Source organism: Coturnix japonica, chromosome 1 (assembly GCF_054131305.1).
Source record: "Coturnix japonica strain WE chromosome 1, WE-NBRP24, whole genome shotgun sequence".
NCBI classification, from domain to species: Eukaryota; Metazoa; Chordata; class Aves; order Galliformes; family Phasianidae; genus Coturnix; species Coturnix japonica.
This window is the reverse complement of record NC_140663.1, coordinates 178,010,451-178,035,813: the sequence shown is the minus strand read 5'-3', so window position 1 is coordinate 178,035,813 and position 25,363 is coordinate 178,010,451. Positions and strand designations below refer to the sequence as shown.

Sequence of the window (25,363 nt, the reverse complement as noted above, 5' to 3'; positions counted from 1 at the left end):
GAGGATGGGGATGGAGGATGGGGATGGGGATGGGGATGGGGATGGGGATGGGGATGGGGATGGGATGGGGATGGAGGATGGGGATGGGGATGGGATGGGGATGGAGGATGGGGATGGAGGACGGGGATGGGGATGGAGGATGGGGATGGGGATGGGGATGGGGATGGAGGATGGGGATGGGGATGGGGATGAGGATGGGGATGGGGATGGGGATGGGGATGGGGATGGGGATGGGGATGGGGATGGGGATGGAGGATGGGGATGGGGATGGGGATGGGGATGGGGATGGGGATGGGGATGGGGATGGGGATGGGGATGGAGGATGGGGATGGGGATGGGGATGGAGGATGGGGATGGGGATGGAGGATGGGATGGGATGGGATGGGGATGAGATGGGGATGGGAATGGGGATGGGGATGGGGATGGAGGATGGGGATGGGGATGGAGGATGGAGGATGGAGCCCATGGGGGCGGTACGGGACGGGAGGGGGGAGGAGGGGGAACATGAAGGCCGGGATCTGTGCCCCACCGTGCGGCCAATGGGAGCATCGACCCACATGGGGGACCGGGAGAAGGTGGGGCTGGGGGGGATGGAGGGGATGGAGGGTCATAGCCCGGCCCTGCCTATCAATAACCCAGCTGGGTTTAAGCCTTGCGATGCCAACCAGCCCCGGGAATCTGGGTCTGTAGGTATGTGTGCCTTTATGGGCTGTAGGGGGCTCCATACACACCATGAACATCTGCATTGATGCTCCTTACATCTGGGTTTGCTCACGGCTTGTCCATCTCTATGCAGCCCCAAATCATCTTCTTTATCCCCTTCCCCATCACAGAAGGGGTTGATATGATGAGCCCAAAGGCTGCTCTGCACAGCCAGGCATTGCTGACCCCCCCCCCCCCCAAAAAAAACCTTATGAACCCCCCAGACCTGGTGTTAGACTGGGGTGTCCCTATAGAAGATCATCACCCCCACCCACCCCCCCCGCATTGTGTGCATTGAAAGGGGAAATAGGGGCTTTGGGATGGGGGGCTGGGGGTGTCCCTATAGGAGAACATCACTCCCCCCCCATTGTGTGCATTGAAGGGGAAAATAGGGGCTCTGGGATGGGGGGACCCTCCGTGCATCCCCACCTTTGGGGGGCTCTCACATTCAGGCTCTAAGCCCACCCCTGACCCCCCCTCTGTGTGATGGAGGTGATGCTGTGAACCTCCCCCCCCCCCCGACCCCATTAAGTGCTTTGGGGTCTCACATTGCCCCCAATGGCCACTCCCCCCCCTTTCCCCCCCCCATGATGCTCCTATAGGACCATGTCGGACTACAGCTCCCAGCGAACCGTGCGTGTAGCGGGGACGGGAGGAGGGAACGCGAACGGGAGAGGAGAGCAACGGGGATTTACTGCGCTGCTGTGCACGGTGAGGGGTCCGGGGGGGTCCGGGGGGGGAATGGGGTGAGAAATGGGGATGGGGTGAGAGGGGGAGGGATGAAGGAGGAGGGGGAACAGGGGGACGGAGGTACAAAGGGATGGGTGTGCAAAGGGAGTGGGGTAGGGGGGTCGGGGTAAGGAGTTACGGAGGGGTGGGGTAAAGGGGGAGGGATGGGGGGGTAGAGTGGATGAAGGTATAAGGGATAAGGGGATATGGGGTAGAAGGGGATATGGGGGTAAAAGGGATCGGGTGTTAAGGATGGGGGTATAAGGGGATGGGGGTAGTAGGGATTTGGATACAGGGGGATATGGGTAGCGGAGGATGGGGTATAAGGGGATATAGGGGGGTATGAGGGATGGGGGTAACAGGGAGGGGGCAAAGAGGGATGGGAGGTATAAAGGGATGGAGGTACAGGGGGATGGGGGTACAAATGGATGGGGGTAATGGGATGGAGGTAGAGATGGGTGGGGGAACAAGGAGAGGGAATGGAGATATATAGGGATGGGGGACAGGGGGATGGGGTAAAGGGAAAAGGGGGTGCTGGGGATTTGGGTATGGGGGCACAGGGGATGCCAGAGATGGAGATATGGTGTTTAGGGTACAAGGGGATGGGGTAAAAAGGATGGGGTAAAAAGGATGGGGTACAAAGGGATGGAGATACAAGGGATGGGGTACAAAGGATGGGGTACAAGAGATGGAGGTACAAGGGATGGAGGTACAGGGGGTGGGGGCACAAGGGAGTGGGGTGCAGGGGGAGGGTAGCACCGGAGATGTGGGTGCTGAACTGGGGGGATGGGGGGCTGTAGATGGGGAGGTGGGCACTATGGGGATGGAGAAAGCAGCGCCCCACAAAGTGGATAGGGTGTAGGGGGGGACGGGGGGCTGCAGAGCCCATGGGGACACCCCTGATTCGGGCACTGCTGCGGTGTTGGGGTGCAATGGGGCCGTTCCTGCCTGGCACGATGCTGCTGTCGCTGCTCGGGGACCCGGGGAGCGATGACTTCATGGCCTCATTAAGGATTAATTTCCATCTAAGCAGGAAAACAAAACAAGAGTGGCTGCTGTTCGGCGTGGAAAGTTACCGGGGGGCCGTGGGGAGGGAGCGCCTGTTTTCATCCGCGTCCCGGATTTCTCCATTTACCTCCACGGGACGATAATCCCTAAATCCCAACGAGATTAAAGGCACCAAGAAAGGTGGCACAGCCCCTCCCCACCTCAGTGCTTCCCCGGTTATGAAACCCTACGTCTGCTCAGCCCCGATTCACCCGGGCATTTCCCATATCCCTCCCGCAGCCCCGTGGGGAGGCAGTGGGGGCTGCTCTTCTAACCCCCTTCTTTCTGTTCTGTTTCATCCCTCCCTGCAGCAGAAGGTCCGGAAGCCCTCCCGTGGCCATGGCACTGGTGAAGAGCGGATGGCTTTGGAGGCAGAGTGAGTGCCAATCCCAGTCCCCGATCCCAGTCTCAATGGGGTTCTGTTACTGAGCTCCACGCTGAGCGCCCACACCCAGGATGCAGTTTGGGGTCATGGATGCGCTATGAGGACCCTCCTGCTCCCACCCTATAAGTTGGGAGATGCCCAACTGGCTTTTACAGTGATGGATCCAAGGGTTTCATTAAAGCCACGTTGCTGTGATTCATCCCCAAGCCAAGCACCCCATGTGTTGTACTGGGGGGCAGTGGGACCCCGCTGTGGGTTCAGGCTCACTCACACCCCACCGTCCCCCAGGCTCCATCCTGCGCCGTTGGAAGAGGAACTGGTTTGTGCTGTACCTGGATGGCAGCTTGGTGTACTACCACGACGAGACGCAGCGCGACATGGACGGCCGCATCCACATCAAGTACAGCTGCCGCGACGTGCGGACCGGCCGCGAGTGCCGCGGTGAGCAAAGCCCTGCAGCCCCAACCCTTGTGTCCCCAATCCCTGCAGCCCCAACCCTTGTGTCCCCAAGCCCCATGTTCCCAAGCTTGGCATCCTCAAGCCTTGTGCCCCCATTCCCTGCACCCCCAAGCTCCATATCCCCCAAGCTCTGTGTCCCCAGTTGTTGTGCCCCCACTCCTTGTGTCCCTGGGCTCTTCATCCCCCCAAGATGAGTCTCCCAGTAGAGTCCCCAGACTCCACATCCCCAAGCCCCCTATTCCCAAGCTCTGCATCCCCAAGCTCTCAGTCCCTCCCAGTCCCCCCAATCCTTGTTAGACCCAAGCTGTTTCACCACGTTCTGTATCTCCAATACTTCCATACCCCATCACTGCATTCCCAACTCCCATGTCCCCAAGCTCTGTGTCCCCATGCCCCCCGTTCCCAACTTCCATCTCTCCAATCCTTATGTACCCAAGTTGGGCATTCCCAAGCCCTGCGTCCCCAAGCTCCCCGTCCCCAGGCCACGTCCCCGAGCTCCATCTCAGTGCACTGCATCTCCAAGCTTGGAATCCCAAGGTCCCCATGTTCAGTGTCCCCAGGTTGTGGGGCTCTGTGTGGCTTCAATCCATGCTCTTTGCCCACCCAACCCCACAGGCTGTTCCACCCTCCCATCCCCACGCGACGCGCATCCTCTCCCCTCTCCTTTCCCCCCCTCCGCTCATTCCGGCGCTCCCACGGCTCTGACTCAGCGCTCCGTCTCGCACAAACACAGCGGAGCTCAGCTCAGCCCACGGCACAACACAAAGTGCTTTTCTTCACACGGCGATGCCGGAGCCTCCATGGAGCTCCTGCCAAAGTCGGAGCGCGATGGCAAACGCCGTGTGATGTGTTTGGGACCCTCTCATGTGTCCATCAGATCTGGCACATCCAAAGCCAACTCAGCCCAACCCCAAGTGGGAAACTTGGGGTCATTTTCTGCTGCTGAGGTGGGAGTTCCTGCTGGTGTTGGCGCCTGAGTGCAAAGAGGAAACCACAGCCAACTCTGAGCACGGCTTTTGGGGTGAAAATCCCAACCCATGGGCGGATTTGGGGACCCCCTTGGTTGGCACTGTGGGTCTCCCTTTGGGGGTCCCAACTGAAGGCTTTGGGGATCCCCTTGGGTTGTTTTGGGGGCTCCACTGGGTTGGCTTTGGGAGTCCCATTGGTTGGCACTATGAGTTCCCTCATGTGGCTTTGGGGGTCCTGAAGGACAGCATTGGGGATCCCGTTGAGTGGCTTTTAGAGTCCCTTTGGTTGGCACTATGAGTTCCCTCAGGTGGCTTTGGGGGTCCCCTTGGGTTGTTTTGGGGGCTCCACTGGGTTGGCTTTGGGAACCCCATTGGTTGGCACTGTAGGTCCCCTCAATGGGTCCCAACTTTGGGGGTCCCCTCGGGTCGCCCTGCTAAGGTTGGCTCTGACTGTTCCCTTGCAGACGTGCAGCCCCCCGAGGGGAAGAGCCGTGAGTGCCTGCTGACCATCGTGCTGCGGGACGGCTCCAAGACGATGCTGTGTGCTGAGAGCGAGGACGACGCCATGTAAGTGCCCAAATCCCCCCAGCAGCTGCAGCCCCCACCTTCCTGGCCCCAAAAGCACCTCAATGGGGAGGAAATAACGTCCTGCTGCCCCCAGCTCCTGCTTGCTGCGAGCCCCGAGGTCATTTGCAGGGCAGTGGGTGCAGATTTGCTTTTCTCACTGAATACCTCTGAGCCAAGCAGAGCTATTTTTAAGCATTCTGGATGAGAAATCACCTCTTAGCCAACCACAAAGAACTGTGGCAGCGTTTCCATCTGCGTTCGTTGATAAATAATGCAAACATGGATCGCTAATTGGATTAAGGCCATGCCCAGGATGATGCAGCGCCGCTTTTAGCATCGCTCCTCTTTAATAGCAAGAAACCTTAAGCTGCTCTTAGACAACATGTTGGGAGATGTCAGAACTGGATGGTCTGTGAGGTCCCTTCCAGTCCAAGCCGTTCTATGATTCTATGTTAAGACACTTGGGATGGGGGGGAAACTCACCCATTATCCACCAGTTTGGGGTCACGTTCCCACCCCATTCACCCCAAGCCATTCCTGCCATAGACCCCATCCCCATGTCATTGCATCCCAGTCCCATCCCCACCCCTGTGCTAACTGGGAATTAAGGATTAACGCTGGCACAGCTGGAGGGCGGGGGCTGCTGCCCAGGCGAGCCCCCAACCCACACCCTCTGCTTCCTTCACAGTGCATGGAAGATGGCGGTGCTGGAGGCGAAATCCACCCCGGTGAGGCTTCCCCACCCTTATCCCCTGAAATACGGGCATCAGGGGCGCCAATGGAAAGAGATGGGGACGGCAGTAGGGATGTAACTAAGGGATAGGGGCAGAGTTATATGGGTAGAGCTGTGATGATGGGAAAAGAGTTCAGTGTAGCAGGGTGAGAGTTAGTGATGCGGCCACAGTTAAGGGGATAGGGCCTGAATTATGGTCAGTGAGCATGGTGGGGATGGGTTGGGGATTTGATTCTACAAATTAAGGTGATGGGGACACAATTAAGGGGATATAGGCAGAGTTTAGGGCAATGGGGACACAGTTAAGGTAAGGGGATGAAGCTACGGTGATAATGGCTGAGTTAAGGTGATGAAAACAGAGTTGAGGGCAATGGGGAGAGGGTTGAAGTGATGGGGGACAGAGTTAAGGGAGCAGGGACAAACTTCAGAGCAGTGGGGGCAGTCAAAGGGAGCAGGGGCAGAGTTAAGGGTATGGGGCAGTGTTAAAGTGATAAGGACATAATTAAGGGCAGCAGGGACAAAATTAAGGTAATGGGAATGGAGTTAAGTGGAGAAAGGGCAGAGACCACCCTGACGCTGCTCCCGCCACCCCCAGGTGCATGTCTATGACCCCTACGACGACGACTACTACCAGACGGTGCCCATCGACTCCCACCAGACTGCCTACATCAGCTCTGGCCACTACGGCCACCAATATGGAGGTGGGTCGTTCTCCCCTCCCCTCTGTGCCATTTGATGCCGACTGTGGGACCCCCAGGCCACTCACCGCCCCCTTTTTGCCTTGCAGCCCCCGGGGTGACCCACGTCATTGTGCGCGAGGATCCCTACCGTGTCTCTGGGGACCAGATGGCCTTGGGGCTGCTGGCGGGGGCCGCCACTGGTGCAGCCCTGGGCTCCTTCATGTGGATGCCATGCTGGTTTTAGCGGACCCTTTGGCTCCCCAGCCCGAGGTAACACACCCCTGGCTTGGCAACCCCTAAAAATCACCCTTCTGGGACAAAGGGAACAAACCCATCCCACCCACCCACAGCTTTTGCATCAGATAACCCACACGAACCCCAGAACCCAAGACAAGACCCTTCACTGCCCCAGGGAAGCTGTTTGGGGATGGGAGGATGCGGCTCCGCAGCCCAACACCATCCGCCACCCCAAATCTCCAGCTGCAGAAATACCTGATGCTTTTTGGGGGATGAGTTTGGAGGGGTGTTGCTCCCAGCGGCCATTGTGGGGAGGCAGACAGGTTCTCCTTACAAAACTGCTTCTTTGAAGGGTCTCTTAGGGGGATGCTCCAGCACCTTCCCCAAAACTGCAGCCCTGAGGAAGGGAGAAACCAATCTGCAAATGCCCAGGGTAGGAAATGGACACAGGGCAGGTGTGAGTGGCAAGAGAATAGAGGGTTTGAGTGCAAGGGGGGGGATGAGAACCATTATCCCATACCCAGAGACCCACAGATACATGAGCAGCTCCATGACCTGGTCTGGCTTTCAGGCTCACTCCAGTCCCTGGGGCTGAGCAGACTCAGGAACTGGGGATAAACCCTTGGGAACTGGAGTCAACAACCCTGGAACTGGGATGGAAACACCAGGAACTGGAATGGGAAGCCAGGAATTGGGATAGGAACACCAGGAACTGGGATGGGAACACTAGGAATTGAACTAAAAGTGCAGAAATTGAGATGGGAATCCCAGGAAGTGAGGTGGGAACCCAGGAATTGGGAACTCCAGAAAATGGGATGAGAACACCAAAAGTGAGATAGCAACGCCAAGAAGTGAAACAGGAATCCAGGAACCAGGATGGGAACACAGAAATTGAGATGGGAACCCCAGGAAGTGAGATGGGAACTTAAGAAATAGGATTGGAAACCAGGAATTCAAATAGGAACCCTGGAATTGGGATGGGAACCCAAGAATTGGGATGAGAAGAGCCTCAGTTGCAATGGGTTTTCCCCAGGCAGCACCTGGGAGCAGCAGCTCCAGGAGGGACACACAGCACTGAGGTTTGGGGGAATGGGAAGAGCTCCTCAGGCACTGAGCCCCTTCCTGGCCACTGCTGGGGGGCTTTGGTTTGGGGTTGACGCATGGGGATGGTCACTTAGGATGGCCCCGACCCAGGGCAGTGCACCATGGGGCCACATCCACACACTGGGCAGCACCAGGAGCATCACTGCAAGAACTCTGATATGAAATAAGCAGCTCAAGAATTCCAAAAAAGGACTGAAAACCACAAGTAGGAAACCAACAGCAGCACCAGCAACCGGCCCATTCTGTGGGCAAAGCTTCGTCTCCTCGGGGCTCGGGGTGTCCCCAGATGTCCCTCTCATCCTTCCCCCGGCCTTCCTGACATCGCCACTGCTGCAAACCCCATCCTGCAACCACTGTTTTTTGGAGAAAATTGAAATAAAAAAGCTAATAAAGGTGGCCCCAATGAGACCCAGGCTGTGGGGTGGGGAGGGTGAGGAGGGCTGTGAGCAGCACCGGAGGGTGACAGAGGGTTTGGGATCTGCATGGTGCTGGGGGGGGAGCTGGGAAAGAGCCCCCACAGACCCTTCTGCACAGCATCCCCACTTCAGAAGCCCACATGGGCCCCACAGCGCTGTGTTCTCACCAAACAAGGAGCATTCAATGGGGACAAGCATCCAATACCTGCCCCCACAAGGTCCCTAGATCCCAGGGCGCACAGCTGGGAGCCAATTAGTCACTGCTGCCAATTAGTACTGATGGAGGGCTTCAACTCTGCAGCAGCACCTGGGACACAGACCCTGGGGGTGAGCCTGGATTTGTGGGACCACAACACAGGGACACCGGGGGATGCAGCAGCATCCCACAGCAATGACACCCGGCTTTGGGGTAGAAGGGACGTTCAGGATCATCGAGTTCCAATCCTAATTAAACACACTGCAATTAAATCTGGACAAAAGCAGCAGAATGGAGGCATGCCCTACTCCTGCTGAGCCCCAGAATGCCCCACAATGGGGATGAATGCAGCGAGAGGTGGGTACATCCAGCCTCACTGCATCTCCTGACCGCCCAGCAGTGCCAATGCACTGAGCAGATGGTGTGCAGGGGAATGGGTGATTGCAGCACTTTAATTAGTGATACCATTAATCAAACCTTAACACAATCAGGGCAGCCGTCCTCCTTCCAGATGTGCTCTGCAGGTGGTCGACATGGAATTGCTTTCATTTATATTCTGTGTGAGCCTGGAAGGCTGGGCTCGGAAAGGGCAGCTCTGAGCATCCCTACAGGGGGAGGGAGGGCATCCCTATAGGGAAAACCCAACCTCAGCATTGCAGCCTTAAGGGGGAGCAGCAAAATCACCCCCTGCAGTGTCCCAAATGTCTGCCTCACCCTGCAGCTGCTCAGTCCCAAACACCTTACGGTACAAAGGGATCCCAAGTAGTTTCCTATGTAGGACCATGCATGGCTGCAGTGAGGTTTGCAATGTGGCCACCACCCTGATTGCTGATGGGATGGATGCTCTACAGCTCTGTAACAGCACAGATCTGTGCCAGCACCGCCTCGCTGCCCTAACAACCATCCCAGGGCAACCCCATAAGACCACACTCAAGTTCTTTGATAAAGACCTTACAAGGATTCCACTCAGGGTTCCTATAGAACAGACAGCAACCTGTGACTGCCTCCCTCCCCTCCAGGAACCAGAACACTGGGTGGGAAGGGCCCTCGGAGCCCCCCAACCCCATCCCTCCATGGGCAGGGACCCATCTGCAGCCTCAGGACCCACAGCTCTGGGCAGCATCACAGTGCCCATGCTCACAGTGAAGGGTTTTATACTGATGTCCAACTGAGGCCACAAGAGGGGAGGTTTCCAACCACACAGGACCACCAGACAAGCAGGGGGCACTTCTGCCACCCGTACTCACCTGCCCATTCCTGCTGCTATCTCCGGTGTGATGGGGCTGCAGTGGGGTCCACCAGCAGGGGAGGTTCAGGTCCAACCACAGGTCCAAGGAGTGCACCCCTAAGGTGGGACAGAAGGCAGGACAAGCAAGAAAGGAGCAGAAAGGCAAAGCTGCATTGGGCAGAACAGCACTAAGCATCACTCTGCCCCACAACCCAAAACCTCCAACCCCTCAAAGCCAAAAGGAAAGCCCAGGTTAACGATGGACAGAGAAGAAAGAGGAGCCTTCCAATGAGACAGGTATTTATTTAGTTCAAGCGCTACGGATTCTTTTGTTGTTTCATATTATCAAACAGAGCTGAGGTACCAGTGACATTCCAACATGAAGAAAAGGAACCTTGTTTGTTTTTGTTGTTTTTTTTTCCCCCCCTTATACAATTTCTTCAACTACTTGTTATCAAGACAAAAAAAGTGAGTAATGGACAGCTGCGTCATGTACTGTACAACAACCAGCGCGGGGAGGAGAACAGAAACAGAGCAGAAACCTTCACTGTCGTCAAAGTCAGCACAAAAGAAGGCTGTTCCCTGGTTCTACTGGCCATGCCGATGGAGGGAAAGCAAAGGGAAACCCAAAGTGTGCCAGTGGGTAACGGGGAAACGACGGCCAACATGGACTGAGTGAGAACCAAAAGGAAGAAGGAAAGCCAACGGAAAAGAACCGAGGAGGAGAGATGGATCGTTTCTGCACAGCTCAGACCAGCACGACACAGGAAAAGCAGCCAGGTTTCCTTCCCCTCGAGAGCTTCTTGGAAAGAAAGAATGATCCTTTGTCACATAGCAGTGATGTTTATTTCGAGACATGCCACGTCAAGAACCCAAACGAAACGAAAACGGAACCGAAATCAAACCAACCCCTCGCCTTTGATATTGCGTTATAAAAGCACTTCGCATCTCATTCTGCCTTTCAAGTTCTTGTTGTGCGGAGTTGCTAAAGACCCAGGGCAGGGGCACGAGGTTACATACACCCCTGATGCATGGACAGGAGGGTTCCCTTATCCCCCCCCCATTGGGTTCTTACAGGGCAGAATAGAACCAAGAGGAGCCCGGATGTGCAGCTGTTGGTGAGCAGCAACGTTAACGCAGACTCAAGAACCCCTTCCTGTATCTCAGCCTTATTCGCCCAGCAAACAATGTATTTACAATTGTGTTTATTAACTGACACAGCAACTTCACAATGACTAGTAAGGAGTAAAAAGGGTGCACTTCTAGTGTGTTCCGTCCGTGTTTTCTCGGGTAGATACGACTCGCCACATCAGCAAAGCTCTACACAGACTCCTTAGCAAAAAGACCACCAAAATTATCCAAAATAGTTAAAAAACAACCAAAAAAACCAAACTAACTAAGCAGAGAAATAAATATCAAAGAGGAACGGTTAATTAGAAGCCTAGTTCAATAGAAAACGAAGCGACTCCGATCGAACCAACTTCTGCAGCTCTATGAAATAAAAGCTGAACCAACCCAACTCGGAAGACCCAACATAAAGAATAAAAAACAGCTAAAAAATAATAAAGGCATCCGTCTGCATTGCCGCAGGTTGGCTTCCATCCCACCCAACTCTCTGCCCCTCCGGCTGCGGCTTCCCACCCTGATGCCCATGGGACCCACATGGCACCTCCCTGCAGCACAGCCGTGCCCACCGCCCGCCCTCGTGGCCTTGGGAAAGCCAGCCCCGCTCCTTCCTCCTGCCCAACTCACGCGTCCCCGTCAGCTCAGGCAGTTCTCCTTTCAAATCTCCCCTTTCTCAACCAGGGAAACGCCAGGCTGGTCTCCTCCGAACAGCCTCAATGCCACATTGCCACCCTTCCACGCAGACATCGCTTCACATCTTCTATATCAAAACAACAAAACGCTCTTCAAACCCACCTCACGCTCCAAACAAACCTCCTCTCTCCCTGCCAGCGTTCTGCTAACGCACACACCTCCTTCCCTCCCCAACCAGCTCCTTCTGCTTCCATTCCACCCCCCTCCCCCCCAAAGAAGACCCCGTGCTCCAAACCCTGCTATGGTGGGGCTTTGATAACCACTCGTGCCAGCCCAGCTGTGTGGTTGCTGGGTAAGGCCAGCATTGCAGCTCTATCCTCTGCTCACCCCACATGGGAATACAGCGCAGGGCTGGCGAGGGCTCACCTGCACAGACATCTCACCTATGTCCAATTCCAAGCTTTCCTCGGGGTTCCATCATTTCAAAGTGCAGTATCGTAACATATTAAAAAAAGGAACGAATATTAAGAAATTGTACCTATTTTTTTTTTTTTTTCTCCTTTGCTTTTCTCTTTTTTGTCGTTATTTTTGTTAAGTTATTGACTAGAATACGCCGGAATATTTTGGCTTTTTTTTTTTTTTTTTTTTTTCTTGACTTTTTCTTATAAATAATGAAGACACCAACATTGTGTGTGTGTGTGTGTGTGTGTGTGCTTGTGAAGCTAATAGATCATCTCCACGAGACAGCCAGCGATGATGAACTGCAATACGTTATTACTGAAAGGGGAAGGTTCAAGCCAATATTCACACTGCAGTCAATGAAGAGTAAAGGGAGGGAAAGCAGTGATGTTCTGGAGGAAGTCAGAAGCCACGCCGTATTAGCAGGAGCAGCCTCCTTCACTGACAGGCTGCTCTTGAGGCTTTTCCAGTTTGATGTCAATCACTGGGAGGGAGGATTTAAGGCCAACAGACAACAGGTCGGGCAGCTGCTACTTCCAGCTCTTCTCTTTGGGGGTTCAAGTTGCTCCTTACAGAGATTAAGAGGGACAATCCCCTCCCTGTCCCTGCTGGCCACCCCTCTGCTGATGGAGCCCAGGATCCCATTTGCTTTCTAAGCTGCAGGAGCACACTGCTGGCTCATGCTCAGTTTCTCACCCACCAGGACCCCCAGGTCCTTCCCTGCAGGGCTAAGTGGCCTCTTTATGGGATGCCCATAAGCTGACCAAGTGCTGCAGGACAGACACCACCCCCTCCTCCTCCTTCTCCTCCCTTTATTATTCAGGACCTGCGTTCTACTCGCCCACAGTAACTGGCAGCGCTCTGCCACCACTGCTCTGCAGCATAAAGGATACTGTCTTCTCTACTTTTGTCTTGTGTGCTTTCCATTCCAGGCAAGGCAGCTGCCACGCGTCGGAAAAGCTGCAAAATAAAAACACAAAACCCAGGGAACAGATCAAAACAATTGTACTTCAAAGAGCACGGCCCAGTTCCATGCAGCTCAAACAATGATTCAATACATTCTGCACTATTTACACGGCTCTCACCAAAAAGCCTGACACCAAATATCACCTTTATTCCTAAGAACCCGCAGACCCCACTTGTTGTTGTTACTGAAGATGAAATGTTAATGGTTTCAGGCAGCAAAGCTTCTGTCACCTCCTCTGCTCCATCCTTTCACATGGAGTAAGGCTCAGGCCTGATGGAACAGCTCACCTGCTGCTCATAAGGGTTAGCAAATGGCTGCCTAATTGGTTCTTACCTACAGAGAACAGCTGTGACTCCGTGCTGACGTGCTCAGCACAGTTCTACCTTTTACAAAAGGGACAGAGCCAAATTGGTAGCACAGAATTGATATTATTTCAGCCCTCCAACAACACAACCTACACCACTAACAACCAGTGACCCACTCCCACAGAGAACTGAGCCAGGTGCTGTCTGCTTATACACACATGAATCATGGAATGATTTGGGTTGGAAGGGACATCGAGTATCGTCAAGTCCCAATCCCCCTCCCCCCAGTCCCAGGCAGGGCTACCAGCCTCCAGACCTAGACTAGACTAGACTAGAATCATAGGGTGAGGTTTAGAGTGGATATTAGGGAGCTTTTCTTCTCCATAAAGCAGTATTGCAGTGGCATAGGCTGCCCAGGGGTCCCCATCACTGGAGGTGCTCCAGAACTGTGGGCATATGGCACTGGGGGGGGGGGAGGTCAGTGGGTACAGTGGGGTTGGCTGGGATTGGATGTGATGATCTTAAAGGTCATTTCCAACCTGAATGATTCCATGAATGATCCCCTCAAACTGCTTCAATTCTCAAAACGTTTTAATATTCAGTAATCCCAACCTCATTAACAAACAAGGAAAGGCTTCCTAGACAGCCACCAGGCTGCACTGCACAACACACAACCAGCCCCATTTGGAGAAGCACACTGGTATGCTGTCAAGTAGGTGGTAAACTGCTGCTCTCAGGCATTCTTTGTAGCACTGCAGGGAAGCTGTTCAACCTGCTGCCCCTCCAGCAAAGCATAGGACCCACAGGGAGCCCAACCCCAGCCCCACAGAGCACCCCCAAGCCCCAATTCTATGTCAGAGCAATCCCTGAGCTCCCCACTGTCCCGGGTACGCCAGTTCCAGTTGCAAGTGAGAACATGACTTATCTCTGGTCCATGGATTTCTTAGACAACAAGCACTGAAGAATCTCTGGATGAAATGGGAAGGATGGATAAAGACCCAGCTGTGTGATAGAAGGAGCACCAGTACAAAAAGCTGTGTATTCCTCTTCTTCAAACCCCTGTTTAAAGGGGACCCTCTACCCACCTTACCATGGTAATCTTCATTTTGAACCCAATATACCCAATGTTGATATCCGAGATGCTTTTAAGACTAACTAGAAGAGAGAAATAGAAATGTAGAAATCTAATGCGTGGTGACAAAAGCCTTTTCATCTATCCATGGTATCACAGAATGGCACAGGTTGGAAGGGACCTCAAGGATCATGAAGCTCCAACCCCCCATCACAAACAGGGCCACCAACCTCCACATTGATACCAGCCCAGGCTGCCCAGGGCCCCATCCAAGCTGGCCCATCCCACACTGCCTTCCTCCTACCCTCTGGCTTTTACTGCTGAGCACAGCACCACACTGACCCCTAACCCTACTGTCTTCTAACCCTAACTGCCCTGGGGTTATTGGCCTGCCCATGTCCCCCCCCAGCTCCCTGCACCCCTCTGGCAGAGCACAAGGAGCACCAAGTCCTTGGCACTGTATACGACCAACCTTATTCTCATCTTAAATCCAAAAGGCAGCACCACTGCGGCTATGATGGAGAAAATCAACCCTCCCAGTTAAAATCAGGCCAAACTCAGCGCTCAGTTGCTCCTGTGCTGCAGAAGAATTTTGACCCAGTTTTGGTGCAGAGGGTTTAGGGGGGAAAAAAATCATAGAATCACAGCATGGCCTGGGTTGCAAAGGCCCACAGTGCTCATCCAGCTCCAACCCCCTGCTGTGTGCAGGGTCACCAACCAGCAGCCCAGGCTGCCCAGAGCCACATCCAGCCTGGCCTTGAATGCCTGCAGGGATGGGGCATCCACAGCCTCCTTGGGCAACCTGTTCCAGTGCGTCACCACCCACTGGGTGAAAAACTCCCTCCTGTGGTTTTAAGGATAGATAAGAATGTTTGGAGCAGGCTGTGCCAGACTGAGGATGCTCACACAACATCTCTGCCCTGATGGAAGGACTCGTGCCATCCCACAGACTCCTTGGCTGATACTGCGTGCCTGGAGATCTGAGCTGGAAACAGCACTGCAGGAAACGAAAAGCTTTCATTCCTTGCTATTTCATTTCCCCCTTTTACAACACTTATCAGTAAATACTGCCAATCAGGGACGCAATAAATAGGGTGAAGAATGGGGGGGGGGGAGAGGGGGTGTCTTAAAAATAAGTAAGATGATGGGAACCAACTGGAATTACTGCTTTTAAACCAAGCTGCTGACAGAAGGGCTCAGTGTTTAAAATACAGTCATCCTTGCTCTATATTAAAACCAGGAATAAATCGGATGCCTTTAGCTGTATCTCCCCCTTAAATTATTTGACTAAAAAGAGAAATCTGGCAACTAGGAAAATCAACTTTCTTATTAACCTTCTGCTTATCAGCCGCAGCATATGTGAACAAATCCAATTAGCAGAACTTTCGAAAGCTGACTTCTATTTGGAGACCTCATTGCTTCCCAGTGCCTCCAGGAGCCCAGCCAGCACTTAACTCACTATGAGACATCACAGGGACACACATATATGTATATATGTATATATGCACATGTATTCACACACTATCACATGGATGTGTATTTGTGCACACACACCATGTCTGGGTGAGCACTCTGGCCTTTTTTTCCAAGGCTGGAGTGAAATGCAACCATCTGAAAAATGAAATCACACCAAGTTTGGCTTTCAGCATCCAAATCTGCTGACGAAGCTGGACAAACCCTTATCCCTCATTATTAGTTTCAACTCATTTCCCAAGCAGGGATGTGGCTCTGAGCAGCCTGGGCTGCTGGTTGGAGACCCTGCACATAGCAGGGGGTTGGAACTGGATGCGCACTGTGGTTCTTTTCAACCCAGGCCATTCTATGATACAAACAGTGCCAGGCAGGGAAGCCCTACGAGATCAGAGTCACAACGGAGTAGTTGGCACCGTAACACTCTGCAATGACATGGAAGGGCCAGGAGGATCACTGCCCACGTGGGAAAGGCAGGCAAGAAACCTGCCCCTCAATGCAAAGCAAGTATTGTTGTTTCCCTCATTCTTATTCCCCCAAGGAAAGCAGTTGGACTCCAAGAGGGCTTCCTGCCCGTCAGACAGACATGAGTCAAAGGACAGAGAGCCAAGCTGCTCCTGCAGACAGCTCTGGGAATGGAAGGCTCCTCATGGGGCTCCTTTAGCAACAGCCATGAGAAAGCCCGACTGCCAAGTGCCACGCTCAGCCCACAGCTCTCGGACAGCAGAGTGCGCTGGGTTTGCTGGAAGGACATCTTAGGGGCTCCCCCTCCCCTCTGTCTGCACAAGGCAGCACAATGAACCCTGACATATTCTGGGCATGAAGTCCGCAGGCAAACATGATTCTCTGAACTACAAACTGCTGAGAGAGAGCATGAATCTGAAAGTCTTTTAAAGCTCATTCAGGGCTGACACATAAAATGAATTGGGGAGGGAGTCTGTGTTAACTGAAGCAAGCTTCTCTCCTCAGCCTTACAGCTCTCCTGGCAATCACTCTCAGCTGAACCTCAGATCCAAAAGCCTATTTTTTTTCCCTGCAATGCATCAATTTAATGCTAGGACAACGCTATCATTGTTTTTCACCCTGTACATCATCTGCTCCTTTTGCCTTCAGCACCCCCTCCCCAAAGCCAGAAGGAGCAATACATATAGAGGCCTGTGGTCAACTGGCTGTATGTTAAGAGGCCTGGCAGCAAAGGAAAGCTGGAACAGGGCTGTGGATGCCCCGTCCATCCCTGGAGGTGTTCAAGGCCAGCTTGGATGGGGCCCTGGGCTGCCTGGGTTGGTATCAATGTGCAGGTTGGTGGCCCTGGTTGGTGGTCAGAAGTTCCCTGTTCTCCCACTGGGGGGTAGCAAAGAAGAGCTGCAGCAAAGGAGGTGAAAAAAGAACTATCTTAGCCACTATTCTTTGGTCTGGTATTATATATCTTCCAACATCCTCCTGCACTACCTGTAACCATGAAGAGAGGGCACTGGGAAACAACAGCATTTTGCTGGGGTTTATGGGCTGCCATGCAAAGCACTGACAACACAAGATGTGTCAATACTTACAGGAGAGCTTCCAGAGGAAGGAAAAAGAAGTTCCTGTTCCCTAATGTACACGTCTCAGCCACAGGGAGTGTGAAAGCTGCATGATCAATGCTCAGTCCTAACCCGTAGCTCAGTGTGTACTCCAATCACTCACCACCAGCTTCACCCTTACATGAATAGTTGATATCTGGCACGAGGTGATGCTCACTGTCACATGAACGTGCTTTGTTATAGCTGAATGTAGACTCCATCTAATTCGATTTAAATTAAAAACCCTGTATGAAAATTAATTTGGGCAGTAACCATCGTTCAGAAACAGAATACATTATGGCAAGGCATTGTAATGTTATGGGAAGGTCACGCTTGCACTCAGCTCATTAACGACAGCCTTTATAGAGGGTGTGGGAAGGGCACCCATTCTGCAGTTGCATCCATAAGCTCTCCAGTTTCATTGGGATATGATTTGTTCACAAGACAATGTTGTGCTGTTTAACAGAGAAGCCACAAAGAAAATAATGAATGGGACGAGGATGCAGTGACATGTAACAGCCCCAAGGTTTGGGGGTATTCATAGAATGGCCTGGGTTGCAAAGGCCCACAGTGCTCATCCAGCTCCAACCCCCTGCTATAGGCAGGGTCACCAACCAGCAGCCCAGGCTGCCCAGAGCCACATCCAGCCTGGATGGATGATATTATTTGTTGGTGTGACTGAAGAACAAGAATTGTGTCTCTGAACACTGAATCTTCAATCCAGTGCAGAAAGAATGAGCCTGCAGGTTACCCACCACGACTCTTTAGCTCCGAGCTGAATTATCATCCCTTTCTTCTTACCGTATTCTTACAGCGTGTAACGTGGCAATTAAAATTAGAGGCATAATTTGTCTAGACCTCCATTATACAAGGAAGAGCTTTCCCAGGGGAATGTGCAAGCGAGGCAACTGCTTCAGCAACAGCTTTCTGCTCTGACAGTCTCATTAGCCAGCTTGGATGGGGCCCTGGGCAGCCTGAGCTGGTATTATATTGTGAGGGGTCTACAACACAAATCTAATGGGGAGCAGCTGAGTGAGCTGGGATTGTTTAGTGTGGAGAAGAAGAGGTTGAGGGAAGATCTCACTGCTCTCTACAACTACCTGAAGGTTGTGATGAACTGGAGATCAGCCTCTGCTCTTGTGTAATAAGAGAGAGGATGAGAGGGAACAGCCTCCAGTTGTGCCAGGGGAGGTTCAGGTTGGACGTTATGAGAAACTACTCCAAAAGAGTGATAGGAAATTGGAATGAGCTGCCCAGGGAGGTGTGGAGTCACTGACCCTGGAGGCATTCAAGAAATGCTTAGATGTCGTGCTGGGGGACACGGGTTAGTGGGAAATATTGGTGCCAGGTGGATGGTTGGATCGGATCATCTTGGAAGTCTTTTCTAACCTTGGTGGTTCTGTGATGCTGTGATTTTCCTCCTTATACCTCAGATCTGCAGCTCACCCTGCACTACCCGGCCCACACAGCCCCGAGCTGCCCTCCAGGTTTGGACACAGACATCTGGATATGCGTCAGCCAAGAGAAGAGAGAGCACAGCTCCATCATCATCATTCCTCTCAGAGAAGCAGCTGCTCTCCAGTGCACACCCCCTAATCTGTGTACAACATTCAGGATTCCAGCACCAAATCCAAGCCTTAATTACAAGGCAGCCTCTGGTTGCAGAATGATAATTGGTGGACACAGGAACTGAACGTTCTTCTGCTTTTCTGTTTGTTAATGCATAGAAACACAGCACCAAGATAACAAGTCTAATCATTCTATTGCATAGGGAGGAATTTTGCTACTAATATCCAAGTACAAGGGATGCTTCAACAACAGACCCAACACTCCTGTCTATATGGTGCATGCAAAGTTACTTATAATTACTTATAATCCTGTCCTGAGTCAGTATAGATGTGCAGCTCTGGCTCTCGATCCAGGAGCTCCTACAAAGCAGTTTTGCTTATATAACAAGCCCAGATAAATCTTCTTTCCTGCACACTTCAGGTCAGTTCTGTAGCATTTACTGCTTTCAGCAGCTCATTGTTTGCCACACAGTTTATCTCCATTAACACAAGTAATAAAACATCACCTAGCAGGTCAGAATATAGAGCTGCAGCCCAGCTCACTGCATCAGATCTAATTTTATAGCAGTTGCATCAGCTCGAAAGACATTTCCCTGCATCCCCCAATTGAAAGGCAACTCATTAGCTAACAAAAACTAATAGCTTGAGCTATCCATGAACATCTGTTTGCACTTCCAGTACCTTCCAATAAAGCAGAGAAAGCAGCTCATGCTGTCTCACCATACAGCATCAAACCTCAGCATACAACCCCAGTTCTTAGTGGTTGCATATGGACTACCAACATCTTTCTGGCACCCTACACAAAGACTTCCTGATCCCTAAGAGCAGAACTTACTGTCACAAAGGTGCACTACCAGAAGCAGCCTAAGGGCTGGATGCAGGGCAGGCATTACTCACCTGTTTTACATTGTATCCTGCTTTTGCACTAGTTTCAATGAACATTACATTCAGCTCTTTGGCTTTTCTTTCTCCTTCCTCAATGGACACTTGCCTGGGGAAGATAATACAGAATTAGAGAATAGAAACCAAACAGATGCACAACTTGAAAACTAACACTATTGTCTTTAGCCCGAGGAGATGATTCCTACATTACAGTCTCAAAGCATTTAATGGTTTTCCCTTTATACAGATGCCACAGATTGAGCACAGCTGTACAGCACCAAAACCACAGCAGCACACCTGGCTCCAAAGCAAAGCAGCCAAGAGGGCCAATGAGACACCATCAAGTCCCTGTCCAGGAAACTGGGCCTTTTTTCTTCAAGAAGTAGCAAGTGAAAGATTTTAATACCCAGTAACAACCATCAGCTCACAGACTGCATGTAACCACCTCACACCAAAGGGCTGCTGCTGTTTACCCCCATCTAGGTATCCCACTCATTAAGCAGTCTGAAACTGGAGAGGACTTTGGATCAAGAGCTTCCAGGTCAAAACCATGAAGCATTTCATGTTCCACCCATGAGACACAGAACAATTCCTTATGGGATGTTATAAATCTGAATGAAGGGGCACGAGTGAAGCTACTCTGAGAAAACAAGGACTTCCATCAGATACAGAACGCTTCCATATGGAGCTTTTGCTTTGCACTTTTAGGACTCTCCACTCAGTGTTAGCAATACCATAAGCCCAGAATAAGAGCACACACAGCAAAAGCTGAAGCTTCATGCCTTCTAATAAAAAAAAAGGTTGCCAACTTATGCAAACACCCTGCAGAGTTCTATAGGGGAGGATGATTTACGCCCATCATCTGTATCCCACTAATTGGGTTGAGTATCTGTGCTGGAAACCTGGACTTGCCAAGTCCAAGACCACTCCTACACTTACAGCCTTTAGAAGGAAATATAAATGTTCCTTTTAAAACAGCTGTCTTAGAGAGAAGAGCATCAGCCCTAGAAAAGCATGTAAAGTTGAGCTGTTCCTCCGTACCTCTTATCTGCTAGATCTGTTTTATTTCCCACCAGCATAATGATGACATCGCTGCCCCGTTCCGTTCTGACGTCGTCGATCCATTTTGTTGTTTGCTGGAACGAGTTGACATCTAACAGAGAACAGTGGAGAGGATTATCACTGCAGAGGTTGGTCACACATCGCCGGTAACACAGCTGGAGGTCTTAAATACAAGCTTCTTACTTCTGGAATCAGACTAACAGGGTGATGAAAACCCAGCAAGCAAAACCCCAAAGTGCCCCACACTGAAATGCATGAAAGCTACAGCACTAATTTCACCTGGGCTGGTACTTCACTCCCTGCATTAGAATTCGCCTCTACATACAGAGGTGGCAGCTGGGCAGCCTGGGCTGGTATTAAATGTGGAGGTTGGTGGCCCTGCATGTTGGGGGGTTGGAGCTTCGTGATCCTTGAGGTCCCTTCCAACCTAACCATGCTGTGATTCTGTGACTCTGTGATATAGAATTTGGGTCCTATGTGAGCAGACTGATGGCTCTTTTAGACCAGCCCCCATTTGGTTTGGTTGAATAAAAATTCATTGTGAGGAATAGGGATCGTGGTGACGCTGCCCATCATTCCACACCGCTCATCTACTGCAGGAGGGCCCCACAGCTTCTCAGAACTACTTTGAGCTCTGTGGTTTTGCACAGCTTCAACACCTTTCACTTGCTAGGCTTAGGATTTTCCCTTGGAAAGACCAGTGCTATGTAAATGCCAGCAATTCCTTCATTGCTGAAGGGTTCCCAGCAGTTTCCTCACCATCTGCGTGGAACAAGAAATACAAATTTCATGCGTCCACAGCTGCTTTTTCTTTACGTGACACCCTTAAAAGCCAAAATAGAAGGAACTCAGGAGGCCCCCCTGACCTAATGTGGATGAGAAGCTGCATCCCATAAGGAGAAAGGAGTTGCACAGAAGCTACCCCAAAGCTCTGCCTTTCCCAATGGAGGCGAGGAGTTGCCTCAGTCATTTTCTGTGCTGAGCAAATGGGGCTCTGCTGCAGTTCTCGACAGCCATTGATTTTTTTTTAATGGCTCCTACTGCATAGTAATATATCGTGTGCCAGACAGACAAGGCTTGATCACTTGCCAGCGTCTTAATTTGTCTCTCTACTGTTCGGTTATATTGAATTTGCTAGGTCGGTAAAAGAATAATTCAAGGTTCGCAGCTAACCTGTAATTTGAGCTCAAATGAAAGCGCTATTTATAACAATTAAAGATTTCACAGGTAAATTCCTTATTCCTGCTGTAATCTCCTAGTATTTATTAAAGCAAAGGACCGGCTCTTTAGAACTGGTATCGATTCAGGCCACGGCTCTCAGTCGGTTCAGCCCTAGGACTGAGAATGGCTGAAGGTTTCCTTCTTCCAAAGCAAAATTCTGCTCTTGGCAAACAGGGAATGCTGTGAGTTCGGGCTCTCTGAAACGGGGGGAGGGACAGGAGGAGAAGAGGTGAAAAAAGCACTAACATTTTAGTTCACAAAAACGTACGTACCTTAGTAGGAAATGAAAGAGCGATCGTTAAAGGAGAAGGGGCGTAGTGGTAAGTTGCATATTATTACACAACGTGAAAGTGACTGATTGAAATGAAAATGGGATGTTAAGGCAGTTCCCCCCAGCCCGTGCCCAAACCTTGGTGGTGGTGGGAGGGCAAATGGAGTGAAGCAGGCTACAGCTATCGGTGCAATGCCTAATTGGAGGGTTCAGCTATCTATGAACATGATTCAGGCGTTTTGAGACCAGGAGTTATCGGTGACGCTGAGACCAAAAAGCAGATGGAGGAGAGCAAAGTGCAACAAGACCAGCCAGGACTCGAGACTTCAGGAAACGTGATAGGAAAGGGTTACAAAATGATGGGATTTGATCGGTCGATACATTGCAATAGCAGTGATCAGGTGGCCAGCTTCAAACTGGACCGGGGTAAAAGAAAACAATTTTTTCCATGCCAGAATGAAGAACAAGCACGTGATTGTGATAGGACATGCAAAGCTAAAGGCTAAAGGATGAAAGGGGCAGAGTATTAGAAATGCAGAATTCCCCCCACTCACTTGTGATATCATAAACAACAACTGCAACAGTGGAGTCACGAATGTAGCTAGGAATCAAGCTCCTGAACCGTTCTTGACCTGCTGTGTCCCATAATTGCAACCGTACCTAACAAAATCAGTCAAACAAGCAAGAAAAATAAGAAAAAAGGTCAAACCCAGTGCAATATACCTACTTGTGATATCGTAAACTACTACAGCAGCAGCAGAGTCACGGATGTAACTGGGAATGAGGCTACGGAAACGTTCCTGACCCGCAGTATCCCACAGCTGCAACCTGATCTGTGGGTGGGAGAAAATTAAAAAAGCCAAACTGCCACTAAAAATAAAAATAAAATAAAGAGGAAAGAATTGTCACTTGTGGAAAAAGCTAAAGAAAAAGAGAAAACTCATGCAGGAGGTGATCGGGGACCGGGAGCAGCAGCGAACTGTCCTCTCCTTTATGGCAATCTCTCCCAAGCACCTGAGGTAGCCAAGCTGGTGTGTATGTGCCTATCTCAGCCCTTCCTGCTGGCTTTTACTTGCAAAAATGCTTTCCTTCCAGAAGGGGAGAAATAGGAGTGCTCAGCTGGTGGAAGAATGCCTTATTTCTAAGGGAAAAACCACCGGCTGCTGTCAAAGCACTGGAAAAGCTACTGGTGTGAAGGCTTCAGGAAGGATAAAATGGTGGCTATCACTGCATCGGTGCTTACACTTTGAAGTACCATGCACATAGATGAGGTTTAATGTCTCTTACCATCAAGGCTCTGAAAGGAAAGGAGGGATGTACCGAAAACAACACGTATGGAAAGATGTGCAAGGGCCAGTTTTGCTATGGAAACAATATCTCATCACACTTTGAATGCAATCACATTTGCTGTGGGTTTATACAACACCGTGCTTATGCAGCACTGAACAACCTGCTCCTGCAAACAGCTCAGCGGCCGAATTTCTTAACGAGGAATCTGAACTAATTTTAACCCACAGAGCTTGATTCCAGAGAGCAGTGATTTCATTTCAGCAACCAGAGCTGCACCAAGCTCAGCATCCAGCACCACGTGTGGGTTCCTGCTGGAGGTAACGCTGAGCTGGTTCATAGGTTATAGCTCAGAACTGGAAACACTTGGCAACCTGTATTTTATCCCTCAGAATCAGAATGGCTTAACTGTGGCTCCCTCCCCCAGTCTCCCCCCATTATGGACCCCTCTCAAACTATCCCTCTGAGTTTTCTCCACCAAGGATGCCAACACAGAACCTTCTGTCACTCACAAAATGGCCCTCGGGAACCAAATGGTGATTTCCCACTTCCACAAGCAGGGAAGGGAGCTCTGCCCACAGCACTTGTCAGGCTGGAAGCAGCCAGGAGATGAGGGCTCTTGCTGCGCTTCCAAGTGATCTCAGAACTGTGAACCATCGCAGCAGGTGCTGATCCTCGTTCCTACTGTACAGAGAGAACAAAAATCTTACTCACTGTTCGATCCTCCAAATACATGGTTTTCGATAAGAAGTCAATGCCAATTGTTGCCTGCAAGAAAAGAAAGAAAGAATAAAGACCATTTCAAATAGAACACCACAATGGCAGTGGCTGTCAAGGTTAACATCGCTACCACAACTGCAGATCTGCAAGAAAAATACATTGGGTTTTCTTTTACCAGGACAAAGCACTACAAGCAATTCAATGAGACATTCCCTGGCTAGAACCCATAACCAGCACAGTATCTTAAAGCTCAGATAGTTGTTAACCTTCATCTCAGTTTACGCTCACTGATAACCTACGGGTATCAGCAAGGACCTCTGTGCACAGAAGGCCACAACCTACGTTAGCATCCACCAGCAGAATTGTGGATCTTTACTTTGAGCCTCTTTCCTTAAGGCGAAGGTGGACAGCTTCACTTCTGCATCCGAATTGCTGGACACCAGCAGGAGCTTTGTGCAGAATATCCTCATGTGTTTAAGGAAAAGGAAAGCACTATTGGGTGCCATCATGAACTGCTTCTTAAAGCCCTTCACCCCATTTTTCAGGGTTGCATTGAGGGAGTGAATCCCAGCCCTATGAGTTTGGTTGCATTAGGGACACAACCAAGGCAATCTGCTGAGGCTACAGGGCTGCCCAGGGCTCACACTGAGCACCTCAAGCACCCTCAAAAGAGCCTTCATGATGACCCAAATAAATGGATTTAAAGGAGAAAGTGAAAGATAATGGGGCAAAGACGGGTGCTGCTTCTTCCCTGCTCTTCTCCCATGCTGAAGCAGGTATTTCTATTGGAGAGTCTGTTCTGTCGTAATGATCCACATCGTGAGACTTCCATTATGCCCTCACTAATAATTAATGCCTTGCATTCTGCCAGATATTTTAGGTGGTGAGAATAGAGAATAGAGGCAGCCTGCCTGAGAGTAATATATGAAAACCAGCTGCAAATTAAGAAAAGAAAGAAAAAAACAGGTCTGGATTTCCATTTGCAGCTACACGTTACCCACCAGAAAGCAAAGTTTCTTAGCTGGATCTGGGGAGCACTCTGAAAGAACCAGAGATCCATACAGAAATGATAAAAGCTGGAGGGGTCCCAATGTGGCCACCCAGTGATTTCACCTCTTGTGAAATGACTACAATATTGCCCACTGAGAGAAATGCTGCTGACATAGGTGGGTATGAGAAGCCTTCAAAGCCTGATGTGACAACGTGCTTCCCTCCTGGATAAATCCTCCCATGGATTTATGGACCTTAATGTTTCCTAGGCACTCACCACCTCTTCCCTGACTAAAGGGAAATCTCCCATTCCCCAGACTC

At 51.1% G+C, this 25,363-nt stretch overlaps 2 protein-coding genes across 16 annotated transcripts in view; one reads left to right on the top strand and one right to left on the bottom strand.

Moving 5' to 3' along the window:
* The first annotated feature begins 1,346 nt into the window (after window positions 1-1,346).
* On the top strand, window positions 1,347-8,007 carry PLEKHB1 (pleckstrin homology domain containing B1). 6 transcript variants are annotated; one of them, XM_085536659.1, is made up of 8 exons: window positions 1,347-1,413; window positions 2,465-2,619; window positions 2,793-2,854; window positions 3,152-3,304; window positions 4,755-4,857; window positions 5,546-5,585; window positions 6,186-6,291; window positions 6,378-8,007. In XM_085536659.1, exons 3-8 carry the CDS (start codon window positions 2,818-2,820, stop codon window positions 6,512-6,514), a joined length of 576 nt encoding a protein of 191 aa, XP_085392785.1. In that variant the 5' UTR covers window positions 1,347-1,413; window positions 2,465-2,619; window positions 2,793-2,817; the 3' UTR covers window positions 6,515-8,007. The 6 variants fall into 6 exon arrangements, with proteins under 6 accessions (XP_085392785.1, XP_085392783.1, XP_085392787.1 ...); XM_085536657.1 differs by having other exon boundaries at window positions 2,790-2,854; XM_085536661.1 differs by having other exon boundaries at window positions 2,462-2,619.
* Window positions 8,008-9,734: 1,727 nt separating this feature from the next.
* Window positions 9,735-25,363, bottom strand: part of RAB6A (RAB6A, member RAS oncogene family) — a 53,018-nt gene continuing 37,389 nt past the window's right edge. For 5 of the 10 annotated variants that reach the window (XM_085536647.1, XM_085536649.1, XM_085536648.1 and 2 more), the window contains 6 exons: window positions 24,047-24,100; window positions 22,773-22,878; window positions 20,533-20,644; window positions 19,507-19,600; window positions 12,562-12,628; window positions 9,735-12,152 (listed from right to left, as the gene is read on the bottom strand). In XM_085536647.1, the coding sequence (XP_085392773.1) occupies window positions 12,088-12,152; window positions 12,562-12,628; window positions 19,507-19,600; window positions 20,533-20,644; window positions 22,773-22,878; window positions 24,047-24,100 (498 nt within the window). In that variant the 3' untranslated portion in view covers window positions 9,735-12,087. Of the gene's footprint in view, window positions 12,153-12,561; window positions 12,629-19,506; window positions 19,601-20,532; window positions 20,645-22,599; window positions 22,879-24,046; window positions 24,101-25,363 lie in introns of all 10 variants that reach the window. The other 5 variants (XM_085536652.1, XM_085536651.1, XM_085536646.1 and 2 more) reach the window with 2 other exon arrangements.